Genomic DNA, 13452 nt, shown 5'->3' with positions numbered 1-13452 from the left:
TTTGCCACCTGGGTGATGGCTGTACTCATAGGCGCTCCCCTGATTGTCAGGGATGCACTCGCAAGAAAGCCTGGGTCGCAGCAGTGACAGTCGCTGAACGGAGCACCTCCAACCCCCTTGAAGGGTTGAACAATTGTCAACCGGTGCTCCGTTCGCACCAGTGACAGTTTATGTTTTTCTTTCAGAGTAATGGGACACTCACGCGCCCGCTTGCGAGGGTCTCTTACTCTAACTCTTTTTCTTTTTTCCGGGTCCTCGGCGCCGGGGATCCGATTTTCTTTTTTTCATTTTATGGATCCCAGGCCCAGCTTCACGCACCAGGGATCCTTTCTTGCATTCCTCCGACGGGGGTTACATATGGGATGCAAAACCTTGCTGGAATCCACCTGGAAGAACTTCCTATTACGTAATGCGATGAATACTAGCTGGGTAATGTAATACTACTGTGAACATATAGAAATCCCATGCTAAGTGACGAGATTATTGGTTGGCACTAATTTTCACAGAGTCAGACTGGACTGTCAGCCGTTTGTGAAAAGTTACACAGTGTTGCTATGACTGGCTTTTTTAACTTGATCCATGCTGAGCTGTCACAATAAAGATCCAGTTCAAGTCTTATACGATGCAAGGAACATTTTATTTGTTATTGTGCCCCAGGGGAGTGATGTGGCACTCCTTCATTGCCGAATTTTCGGGCCATACGAGCAGGTATGGGTAAAGAAATCCATATTTCCCAGTAATTGGCCAATGAGGGAAGCCTTGCCATTCCCCTGTGCTCGCTATACTGTCAGCAGGACTGTCAGCGAGGTGCTAGCTCTCATCACGGTAGTGCCACGCTGCCACCCATTCTGCCAGCGCTGCTTGCCTCTTGGCATGGCCCTCCTTCTCATCACGGGAGGGCAGTGCTGGCAGCCATGCAGCCTTGGATCTCAGCGAGGTACTCCCTCTCTTCACGGGTGCACAGCGCTGACAGTCATGCTGTCAGTGCTGCTCTCCTCCTTGCTTCAGCTGCACCTGACAGACGTGGTCTCGGAAGCCAATGACCCGCTCCCTGCCCCCTGCTCCTTACCTGCTTAGGGTGGGAGCATAGGCCCCCTGCCAGCCCTGTTCTCCGCCTCACCCAGACTGCAGCTGGCAGACACAACCCTGCTATGTGAAGTCATCCGCCCTCCTCCCCCACTCCTTTTTAGGGTGGTGGGCAGCCATTGGACCATCCCCTTAAAGCCTGCAGTTTCACCTGGCCTTGCCACTTCCTCCTCGTACAGCCAGTTGTTAGCAACCACTCCAGGCAGATTGCCTTTTTATTTGTTATTAAAGGGACATAACAGCTTTATAGACCATGACAAGTTATGGCCTGCTCACTGGCCTTTAACTTGGTCTTCAGGGCCCATAACTCTCAGTACCTCCCTCAGGCTAGCTCTATAAGCTTATAGACAGCATGTGCTTCACATGTCAAGTGCCATGTTGAAGTCACTGTTATTAATGATCTCCAAAGTTTAGCTGAATATGTGGTTAATGTTTCACAGGAACTAGATGATGCACAAGAAAGCTACATGATCTAAATGCTCTCAATGTGCAAATAAAGCAAAAATAAATCATCTGTTCAAAGAACTATTTATACATAAATCCAATCAGTTTTTTTTAATACAATCTGATGAGGAACAATGAATATGTTTGGATTAAGATAAAGGCAACTCTTCACTGTTTAGTAAAATCTTATCATTTTTTTTTGTTTTTAACAAACTTGACATTGCTGGACCTGACCACATTTTTCAATAAAACACTTGGTTGGTGGCAGATACATTTGGTTCATCCATTTAAAGCAGATGGAAATAAAATAATATAAAACATGCATGATTCCAGGCAGAAGCAATACCATACATATTGCTGCAGATCCCTCATTATTCATTAACTGCCTAAAATAGACAGTAACAATATAGCTAACATTTCCAGCATTATCTTTGCATTTCCTCTCTTCGCCCCCTTCAACTAATCCAGAACAGGACTTTGAGACGTATCCTTGTTCTCACGCCCATGTACCACAACTCTCCACAGCTCTCCAGCCCTTAAATCTCTCCATTGGCTCCCAGTGGTTGCAAATATTAAATTCAAGACTCTCTGCATCACTCACAAGGCCTTCTGGGGCCTGGGACCCCACTACATCCAACTCTCTCTGCCTAAATACCTCCCTGCTAGAGCCCTTTGATCCTCTAGCTCCAACTCCTGGCAGATCAGATGTTTCTCCAAGCAGAGAGTGGGGGTAGATCTCTCTCTTTGGAAGGAGTCTCCCTCTGGAATGGCCTCCCTGGCCCTCTCAGACTTGAACCGGACCTCCTCAGGTTCCAGAAGCTTCTCAAGGCCTTTCTCTTCTCTGCCTCCTCACCCCTGCCCCTTCCTTGATAATTGCCCCCATCTTCTCTGGATCACCTATGAGTCACACAGAGCACCAGGCCCTCCCTAACCAGTCTTCAACATCACCCCCCCAACCAGACTAACCTGGTGGGACGGGCACCCCTCTTGAGTCTGATCCACCCTGTCCCTTGCACTTAGAAGGAGGGCCTTCCCCTTTATCCCCTTGCACTTGCCCTGCCATGATCTCCCGAGCACTTGCCTAACACATGGGCCCTTCCTCTCCGCCTCGCCCCCACTCTTACACTAGCCCCCTACTGCACTTCTTGTATCTGCACTAGCACAATCCAAACGTCAAAGCCAAGTAGGACTGTTTATTGTTGTTTTATATCCCCTGTCCCTCCCACCACCCTTTTTACCTTGTGGTGCCTGGAAACACTTTTGCTCTATAGTGCGGCTTATAAATATTCAATAAATAAAATTCAAATAAATTGCACAATTTATCATGAGTTACCAAGATACCAAGCATGGCATGTACCACAGTCTGTCCATCATGGGCATTATTGCATAACACAAACCTTTGAATTTGTAAATGTTTATTAAAATGGTTATCCGCCTCCAACTCCCTCAGGGTCAGTCGCTTCTCCAAGCAACGAGTTGGTGGTAGATCTCTCTCTTCAGCACGGGCCTCCCTCTGGAACAGCCTTCCTGCCTCCCTTAAACTTGAGGAGAACCATCTCCAGTTCCGGAAGCACCTCAAAACCTTTCTCTTTGCCTCTGCTTTCTCTCACTCTCTCCCCTGCTGAATTCCTGGCTGAAAGTGCACTGGTTACCTGGCTACCCTTTCTGATCTTGGGCCCAGGCCCCGCGAGTTGCGCACCTGCACTGACTCCCTGGCAACCCCCGTGACTGTTTTCTGTATCCCTACAGTCCCCCCACCAGCGCTTATGTCTGCACTTACCTTGCACTTGCCACCATCTGGCCGTTTTAATATCTTATTTATTCTACTATCCCATGTACTGCACTTTTCCCTCTCCCCTTCCCCATGCACTTTTCCCTGTCCCTCCTTCCCATGCACTTGCATGATATGAATGACACCTGGCCTAGTAAGATCGTTGTCTGTCCTCCCTTGTTCTCCCTCCCTTCCCTTGTCGCGCCTTGAAACACTTGTTTATAGGCGCATTAAAAATGCCATATCATATCATATGATATCATATCAAAGCACAAATCATTGGACCGTGAGCTGCAGTGCTCCAACAGAGCATTTGTAAAATGTCATGCCCAACATGTTTCTTATACTTTTTTAATGCAAATAATGTAAAGGAAATAAATAAAACGGGTACATGCCCCACTCTGAATCCTCTTACTCTGATTTCTTTTTGGGACTCTATACATTATCTTGTAAATCTGAACTCATTTCGACTGCATACTTTGGAAGGATTGTGCTTTATGATCACCAGAGCAAAACTGGCAGGCACGTCCCATGATCCAAATCCGGCCATGGTGACCAAATTGATGTATCCTCTGCTGGCAGATCCCATCACCTCAAATTTCAATTCTTCTCCTGAGTCTGGAACGGTTCCTAACAACAAGAAAATTGTGTTCATTTCATTCTCCTGAAAAAAGCTAACCTTTATTCACTCAAGCAAACATTAGTCTTACCAGTGGACTACACATTTTAGGGAAAGTTCTTGAATAATTTCCCACTAATCAACTTCATAAGTGCAGAAAACATCTAATCTTCTTGGCTCTCATAAAGAACATTTTGCCTGTGCAGCTGGATGGAGTTCTTTGGCTTTTCAATTTTGGATGACATCAGGAGAATAGTAGACAGCTGTGTCAGGGTATTTATCCTGTTGGGTCTCCCCATGGAATTTACTACTTTCAACCAATATTTTTTCCTCGGCCGCCTTAATGTACTGTGAGTCTCTGGTCAAAGGAGGGACTCCTAGTCTGAATAAAATCATTCCTGCCTTAGAGAGACCAGTCAATGGCATTTGCCCCTTTTAAATCCAGCCCACATTATCTGGGATGTCCTGCAGAGCTCAGTATTATCCTATGTCAGTCTCTTGCCTCCTTCCTCTTTCTGTCTTATTTAACATTTATCTTCAAAACATGGTAACGTTTCTGCGTTCATTTGGAATTCAATTTTGTACTGATTGTGACAACACCCAAATCCTCTTGCGCTTTTAACAGGACCTGGACATGTTTAAATCCACTTTTGCAGCCGGCAGTGTGGCTGTGAGTCAATGGATACATTCCAATAGAAGCAAATTCATTGCCTCTAAGAAAGAAAACATTCTGTGCAATGTCATACAGTTCCCTTTTACACATAATCTCTAAACACTAGTGCTCGAACCCTGGCCTGACCAGTTAGTCTGGTTCACAATCTGTGTGTCTGATTAGATTGCAAACTCTCCCTAAGCCTTCAGATCATTAAACATCTCCAGCTATGCTATGTATAGCTAACACATCTAAATTAAAACCTGGTAACAACTGGTGAAAGAATTATATGTAATAGGATTGTGGGGCAGGTGATATGCATGAGGGGTGGGCAGTATTAGGTGGAAGGCGAATGTTTGATGTCCGATACAGGGGGTCTTCAAACAGAGGATGGAGCCTGTAACTGATGCTTTTTAAACATGATCTGTTCCTACACTGAAAACCTGAATAAACAAATGTTTACCAAAAACAAAAACAGGTAACCTTCTTTTCTTTCTCACAACAAGATACTCTAGTAATTGCCTTCATGCCCACATGGTTAGACTGCTGTAACACGTTGCATCAAAGCATTGCACAATTCTTTTAAAATAGATTTCAGTAAGTTCAAACCAGTGTAAAATGAATGCTTCCCAAATGTCTTCACAGAGCCCATTTCACATGTGTGTATGGGATTCATACAGTGCAAACCTAGCTGAGAAGCAACAGAGCACACTACATAGGTGATACACCCAGGAGGTTACATGCAGGGTGTGGGCATGGCAGAGATAGCTGTCATGGGTAGGGGTAGCAGGAGAGGAGGGGCTCTCCAGGTGGAGAGGTAGGGTTGAGCAGAGCGATAAGTCATTAGCAAATTGTTTGAAGAGTTGGGTCTTCTGGTCCTATCTGGGTGGAGGGGCAGTGTTATCTGCATTGGTAGCGTGCTCCAGAGACAGAGGGCACTGCAGTTAAAAGCCTACATATTAATGTTTTGCTTCTTTGCGTCCAATGTTGTGGTCTTGTGGCCTCTTCCGGTGAGTTTCTCAACCAGGTGGAGTGGTGTTTTGGTTCTGGTTACTTTCTGGGTGATGTAGGCTCTCTTGAACATGTTGCTTGCTACAAGGGGTAGCCACACTTGCTCTTCACTATCTGCAATGGTTTGTAATGGCAGAGGTCAAGTTGAAGATGTGGTTTAGTGTGAACAGACACTTAAGTAAAGATATTCCTTCCTTTTCTTTCCTTGCTTTTCAGACAAGAAATCTGTGCTATTCATGACCGGGCTGTCAGTGTTGTTTGGTTTTCTCAAGACGTCTATGCATTCTCAAGGTGAAGGGAACACGATGGCGAGGTAGCTCCTTTTCATTCTTGGCTCCTTCCCTCTGGAATTTTCACTCATCCTTTCCCACAAACATTGACAATGGCAGGTCCTCAAGGACAGCTTGAAAGACTCGTTCTTCCTTGAGCCGTCTTCCCCTTTTCCCTTTGCACACATCCCTGCAGTCTCAGCTCAAGGTTGGCCCTTCCAGGGCATACTCTAAACTTTATAAATTCAAAAATATAACATAACTTAGATCAATGTAAGTCAAACACAACTAGCAAACGTTGTGCATATTGAACCTCATGTGTGCCTCTTTCTAAAGTCCTTAGCTCTGTTTATTTAGTCTTAAAATGCGTGTTTTAGGCAAAGATCGGTTATGATACAACAGATCCAAAAATAAAAGATGCATCTGTCGAAAGTAATCTGAGCATTAAAGAAGATTTAATGGAAACACTAAGATTCAAACTGTTCCTGACACATCCTAAATATAGTTTCCGTTAAAGTCTGCACACGCCTAAGCAGAAAATATCAAACTCTTAACAACAGAGTCCCTTTTTCCTACTCATAGACTCGTTTTCTCTCAACATTACACACTAATTGCTTCTACCTTACAATGAAAATTAAGGTGACGACTCACTGTGCCACGCTGCACCTTTTCCTACATTCTGTTAAAATGTCCAAAGAGCTTCTTGCATTTGCCCTAACCAAATATGCAGGATTATCAGCTAGCATAACTTTTCTGCTGAAAGAATTTCAATCTTTCATAGCCATTTATAGCTCAACTACAGAAAGAAAGATGGCTGCCTCTATTGTGCCGGGATTGAAGTTGAGTGTCTAGGCTGGTGATCAAAAAGTCTTTTTCTGCATTTTTAATTAATATTTTCAACCAGGATTTTTAATTTCAATAAGATGTTGCACGCAAACTGTAACCTTCCCAATGGTTTTTGGATACCCACGCTACATAAGTGTTGAAACTTGAACATGAATCCCTTTGATGCAACATGCCATTTTTATTTACAATCTTGGTCATCCATCTTCTTTTTGACCAAATTGTTAAAGAAAATCCTTAGTTAATTGTTCAAATTGCTCCTGTTGAATGTGGGCTATGGCCTTATAGTCAGGAATGTGCAAATCTTTTTTGAGAAAGATACAGCTGATCAACTAGAGTCATTTGTTCAGAACTTCAACAACATTCAAAGGATTAATGAGCAGAAACCCACTCCATGTGAATGTCTTCTGTCAAGTGATGTTTGAAAGCAGATTAGTATCGCTATTGGCTGTATTAAGTGAAGACATTCGAATACTATGTGCGGGCCTAGACTGCTTATCAAAATATAGTCCTATGTGAAGCGGGGGGATTGTTTATTGCACCTTATTGGGAGACAGGTGTAGGCAGGCACGCAGTAGACAGCTTAACCCTTCACTCAAATAACTTGACCCGCCTCTTACCTGTCTCCAAACCCACTCTCCTGGGTTCAAGATCACCATGGTGTACCTCGCTATGAAGGTGCTGAGGGTAGGGAGTGGTAGGAAGTTAGGGCAGACTTTCCAAATATCCCTAAGGAGAAAACACAAGGTTAGAATAACTGGAGCATAAAAGGAAAGGCGGATAAAAGGAATTCTGGTGTACGGTTCTTTTTAGTTTGTAAAAGCTTCCTCATTTACTGTCCTGGTACACTGGCAAGGTTTGGTGAGTTTGTTTACAAAAAGGGGCAAACACAAGGCACTATATACAACTTAAGTTATGTTATGTTATGGAATTTTGTAAAGCGCACGGTCGCCCAAAGGCATCATGGCGCTATAGAGGAGAGGAGGCTATAGAGCCAGGCCGAGAGAAAGGCCACAATGAGAGAAAAGCTGAATCAGAACAGAAAGGTCTTTAAGGCTTTCCGGAAGATCAGATGATTAGATCGAAGTTTCACTGATAGTGGTAGGGCATTCCACAGCTGAGCTGCAGCATTTGAGAATGCCCGGCCTCCAACCCGGGAAAGTCGGAAGGAAGGCACACAAAGCAAGCCAGAATCTGCCGACCGCAAAGAGCGGTTAGGACATATCTTACAAACTTAGTGCGCAGTTACTCAGCTCCTTGATTGTGGGGAACACAATGAACAATACACAGTGCTTTAAATTGAATGTGCTGAGCCACTGGGAACCAATGCAGGGACCAAAATATGGGGGTGGTATGGGCCCCAAAGGGGGACACTTTTGCTACCCGGGCAGCCATATTCTGAAGACGTTGCAAACGGCCTACCAGCCTCATAGGCTGGGCAAGGTAGAGGGAGTTGCAGTATTCTAACTTACTCAGAATCATGGCGGCTACGACTGACGGAAGTAGGGTGACAGGGATCAGTTAAAGTACCTTTCTAAGAATTTTTATTTGAAAGTGCCCAGACAGGCAGACCGCCGATACCTGAGCGGTCATAGGGAGATTGTCCGACATAGTCACTCCCAAGATTTTTTACTTTAGTGGAGGGCACCGGGAGTGGGTCCAAAGAAGGGGGCCAGAAAGAAGAGGTCCATAGTGAAGGGTCAGGAGGAGAACCCACCACCAACACCTCAGTTTCTATCCCCATTCAATTTCATCCAGTTGTGGCCTTCCACTCTCCCACGGCCGTCAGGCACTTATGAAGGCACGCCAACACTGCAGCTTGATCTAGGTCACGGAGGATCAAAAGCTGGGTGTCATTGGCGTACGAATAGCACATGACACCAAAGGAGCGGATGGGGCACAGCAAAAGGAAGATATAGATGTTGAAAAGAATGGGGGAGAAACCAGACCCTTGAGGAACACCACAGTTAAGGTGACAGGATTTAGAGGTAAAAGGAGGGAGAGAAAAAGTTTGGGAACTATCCGCCAAGAAGGAAACAAACCAGGCCAATGCCTGACCCAAGACACCAATCTGGTTCAGGTGAGAGAGCAAGGTGGCGTTCTTACATTCAGCCCCAGTCTTTAAAGGGTTGGCAGTAGGCAGAGGCAGGCAGCAACAGTGTGTGGGTGCCTCCACAAGTCTTTACATGGGCTGGGCTGCCTATGACAGATGCAGCCCAGTACTAAGAGTCAACGTGGGGATCCCCACACCACTCACCGCACCTGGTCCACGTATGTCAGGTGTGGCGCAGGGAGACCAGGTGGGCCACCTGAAAGGGGGTGGCCCCTTCCTTACATTCAGCCCTAGAAGGTCTAAAAGAACATTGGGTGCTCCCCATGTATGTCGAGCGATAGTACTTAGAGGTGCCCAGACCGCAGTGATTCTTTGCCACCTGGGTGATGACTGTGCTCATAGGCACTCCCCTGATTGTCAGGGATGCACTCACAAGAAAGCCTGGGTCGCAGCAGTGACAGTCGCTGAACGGAGCACCTCCAACCCTCTTGAAGGGTTGAACAATTTTAAACTGGTGCTCCGCTCGCACCAGTGACAGTTTATGTTTTTCTTTCAGAGTAATGGGACACTCACGCGCCCGCTTGCGAGGGTCTCTTACTCTAACTCTTTTTCTTTTTTCCGGGTCCTCGGCGCCGGGGATCCGATTTTCTTTTTTTCATTTTATGGATCCCAGGCCCAGCTTCACGCACCAGGGATCCTTTCTTGCATTCCCCCGTGGGGGTTACATATGGGATGCAAAACCTTGCTGGAATCCACCTGGAAGAACTTCCTATTGGTTAATGCGATGAATACTAGCTGGGTAATGTAATACTACTGTGAACATATAGAAATCCCATGCTAATTGACGAGATTATTGATTGGCACTAATTTTCACAGAGTCAGACTGGACTGTCAGCCGTTTGTGAAAAGTTACACAGTGTTGCTATGACTGGCTTTTTTAACTTGATCCATGCTGAGCTGTCACAATAAAGATCCAGTTCAAGTCTTATACGATGCAAGGAACATTTTATTTGTTATTGTGCCCCAGGGGAGTGATGTGGCACTCCTTCATTGCCGAATTTTCGGGCCATACGAGCAGGTATGGGTAAAGAAATCCATATTTCCCAGTAATTGGCCAATGAGGGAAGCCTTGCCATTCCCTTGTACTCGCTGTACTGGCAGAAGGACTGTCAGCGAGGTGCTAGCTCTCATCACGGTAGTGCCACGCTGCCACCCATTCTGCCAGCGCTGCTTATCTCTTGGCATGGCCCTCCTTCTCATCACGGGAGGGCAGTGCTGGCAGCCATGCAGCCTTGGATCTCAGCGAGGTACTCCCTCTCTTCACGGGTGCACAGCGCTGATAAGTCATGCTGTCAGTGCTGCTCTCCTCCTTGCTTGGGCTGCACCTGACAGACGTCGCCTCGGAACCCAGATGACCCGCTCCCTGCCCCCTGCTCCTTACCTGCTTAGGTTGGGAGCAGAGGCCCCCTGCCAGCCCTGTTCTCCGCCTCACCCAGACTGCAGCTGGCAGACACAACCTTGCTATGTGAAGTCATCCGCCCTCCTCCCCCACTCCTTTTTAGGGTGGTGGGCGGCCATTGGACCATCCCCTTAAAGCCTGCAGTTTCTCCTGGCCTTGCCACTTCCTCCTCGTACAGCCAGTTGTTAGCAACCACTCCAGGCAGATTGCCTTTTTATTTGTTATTAAAGGGACATAACAGCTTTATAGACCATGACAAGTTATGGCCTGCTCACTGGCCTTGGTCTTCAGGGCCCATAACTCTCAGTACCTCCCTCAGGCTAGCTCTATAAGCTTCATTATAGACAGCATGTGCTTCACATGTCAAGTGCCATGTTGAAGTCACTGTTATTCATGATGTCAAGTGCCATGTTGAAGTCACTGTTATTAATGATCTCCAAAGTTTAGCTGAATAGGTGGTTAATGTTGCACATGGTGCATAACCTAGCATAACCTTAGCAAGTGCGTCCTCGATTTGAATCAGCTATTAATAGAGGACTCTAATTAATGAGGCACTTTCCCAGTGAGGTAAACTGTATTTGCCTCCAGGTGGCGCTACCGCACATCATCAAATGTTTTCCTTTTTCATGGTTCCTGAGGAAGGGTATCCTAAAAAATAAAAATAAAACGTATTGCCTTCTGGTCTGTGCACTAGTACTGGTTACTTTGTGTTTCAGAACACACATGTTGAATGTATTTTAGTGAACTAACTTTAAATCCTAAATTGCATTGTAAGATGCTAGCAACAGATGTTCTTTTGGGGCATGTGCTATTTGGTGTGCACACATTGCGAAGGTTGCCTACACAGGGTCAATCGTAAAGCTGCGTGGACAGTGTTCGATAATCGGATGGGAGCAGACATTGCAACATTGTAAGACACTCACTCGTATGTCTTTGATCTCTTCCAGGTTCCCGGAATCCGCCATCTCTGTCCTGAAAAGCCAGCACTTACGGGAGAAGCTTCTCCAGTCCTTCTTCCTTGACAAGGTTTTCTGGGACAGCCAAGGGGGTCGTCAAGGGATCGAGAAACTTATTGACGTGATAGAGCGCAGGGCCAAAATCCTTCTCACCTACATGAATGCACACGGGATCAAAGCGTTGCGTATGAAGGACTGAACATCAATGTGGAGGCATGCAGAGCAGCTGTCCATTGTGAACATGTGTTGCAGCACATTATACGGGACAACAGAACCTGCACATGCAGAAGCACGGCTCTATTTCTACGAATTATTGCACAGGCACAACACACAAATGAGCAAAGGAAAAATGGACAAAGCACAAACAAAAAAGAATAAAATCACAACCCGGTGAAAAAGACCAACATCAATATGCATGAATTAAGGCTCACTTTTACTTCTCCCACCTTTTACATAGAATACAAATGCTTTGCAGGCCATCTTTTTCCAGGTATTCTACACCAACATGTGTCAATACAATCTTTCATTGCACAATATTGTACTCCTAAAACGCAGGCAACGCTTCTTATGTATGCAAGGAATTCTAAGAATTGTAAAGTTTACAACAACCCCTTTTCATAATCGCCATCGCTTGTGAAGTATTGTGGCATCTATGAAAAACATACACTGATATAAAAAGAATCGTCTGCAAAAAAAGGGGGCTATGCACTATCTTTGAACATTACTACAAACACATGCACCGTTACATTCCTTTGAGACTACTGTATTTAAACATTTATGTGTATTTTTCTCACATCAACCTCCAGGTTTCATAAAATATACCCACAACTACCTTTTGAAACCACCAAATGACAATTTGAATTTGTGTACAAACACTGCCATGTATTCCATATGATATTGTTTTTCATGATGTTGACGTGTGCACAATTATCCCGTGCCTATTTTTGTAAGGCCTTTCCATGCAGCACAATGTGATTTTCATGATGCACTCTCATCATGACCTTATACCCCCGACGCCCGGTAATCGCACACAGCTTATTTTTGGGTAACGTTCCCAGTGTGAAGACTGCCCATTTGAATGTGATATTTATTCGTATTGTCTCAAGCTCGCTGCACACTAGGGCTCCATGAAGAACTGTTTAAGCGATGTAAGAAAAAAAAGAAAGGGTTCAAAAGTGTACGTAAATTCCTCCAGTTACTACAGAAACTCAGTGTGCCAAAAGGCTCTACAGTCGGGACCTTGTGCGAACTTCCAGGAATCCACTATAAACTGTGAAGAGTTCACAGCATCCTGCCTTTACAGTGTGCAGTGTAAGAACGTTACGTTAGGATGAACATGCTATTTCAAAATGGTGCTCTTTTTTTCCCCAAATTTTCTTGAAAAATAAATACAATACACACAGCCTGCAGTAGCGGGTAAGAATTATGACATGTGTCTGGAGTTGGGTTTATGTGCACAGGTTTGTATCGGTTTCTTTGCATGTGTGTGTTATAAGAGTAATGGAGGGGGTGGTGACATAAAAAGTGAGGAATAGAATAAAAGTCATGATTGTCCTCCTCTAAACCAATGAAAATGCTAAGAATACACCAACTATTAAGTATTATAGACCAATGGAAGGGTCATGATCGTGGCACAAATTCCCACTCACAAGGTTGAGTTTTGTGGAAAAAATGGCATATAGTAGTGACATGTTAACACTACTATATTCTTTATGAAAAAAGAAATATTATGCAAAAATGTTACACAATGGTGCTGTGATAGCAGAATTGAATTGTGCATTTGTCTTCTTTTTCCTGCCTTTGGACAGTTTTGTGGTGCGTGTTAAACTGCTGCTCAAGATAGAATGCTTGGATTCACGTGCAGCGGGGCATTACCTGAGTCGGTAATGCCCCTGCCGCGAGGGGCATATAGCTATTAGTACCCCGGCCAGCAATATCTGCACTAAACACATTTTTTTCTGTCCTGACATGCTTCAGTGTTTCGGGACAGAAAAAAAAAGAAAACGACCAAGAAAATGGCCACCGGGAAAGGGAAAACGAAGTCCGTTTTCCCTTTCCATGTGGCCATCGGGAGCGGATGTGCTGGGAACAGAAGTGTTCCCAGCGCGTCCAATCCAGAAAGAAGACAGAGAAGAAGGTAGGTGGGGTTGGGAGGGCAGAAGGGAGGTAGGGAGGAAGGGAAAAAAAAAAAAATAACGTACCTGGGTCCCCGGCGGGGGACGATGGAAGCCTCTAGCCGGCGGGAGGCTCGGAGCAGCGATTGCCCCACTTAGAGCCTCCTCATTGGTG

At 45.3% G+C, this 13452-nt stretch overlaps 1 protein-coding gene across 1 annotated transcript in view; it reads left to right on the top strand.

Moving 5' to 3' along the window:
- The window catches only part of GASK1B (golgi associated kinase 1B), a 323049-nt gene extending 310457 nt beyond the window's left edge, over positions 1-12592 (top strand). Inside the window, exon 4 of the mRNA XM_069631333.1 lies at positions 11155-12592. Coding sequence (XP_069487434.1) covers positions 11155-11362 — 208 coding nt within the window. The 3' untranslated portion in view covers positions 11363-12592. The remainder of the gene's footprint in view (positions 1-11154) is intronic.
- Positions 12593-13452: the final 860 nt, after the last annotated feature.

The sequence above is a fragment of the Ambystoma mexicanum genome, chromosome 6q (genome assembly GCF_040938575.1).
Source record: "Ambystoma mexicanum isolate Mex_15411 chromosome 6q, UKY_AmexF1_1, whole genome shotgun sequence".
NCBI classification, from domain to species: domain Eukaryota; kingdom Metazoa; phylum Chordata; class Amphibia; order Caudata; family Ambystomatidae; genus Ambystoma; species Ambystoma mexicanum.
Note: the sequence above shows the minus strand (reverse complement) of the source record. Positions and strands in the feature narration are given on the sequence as shown.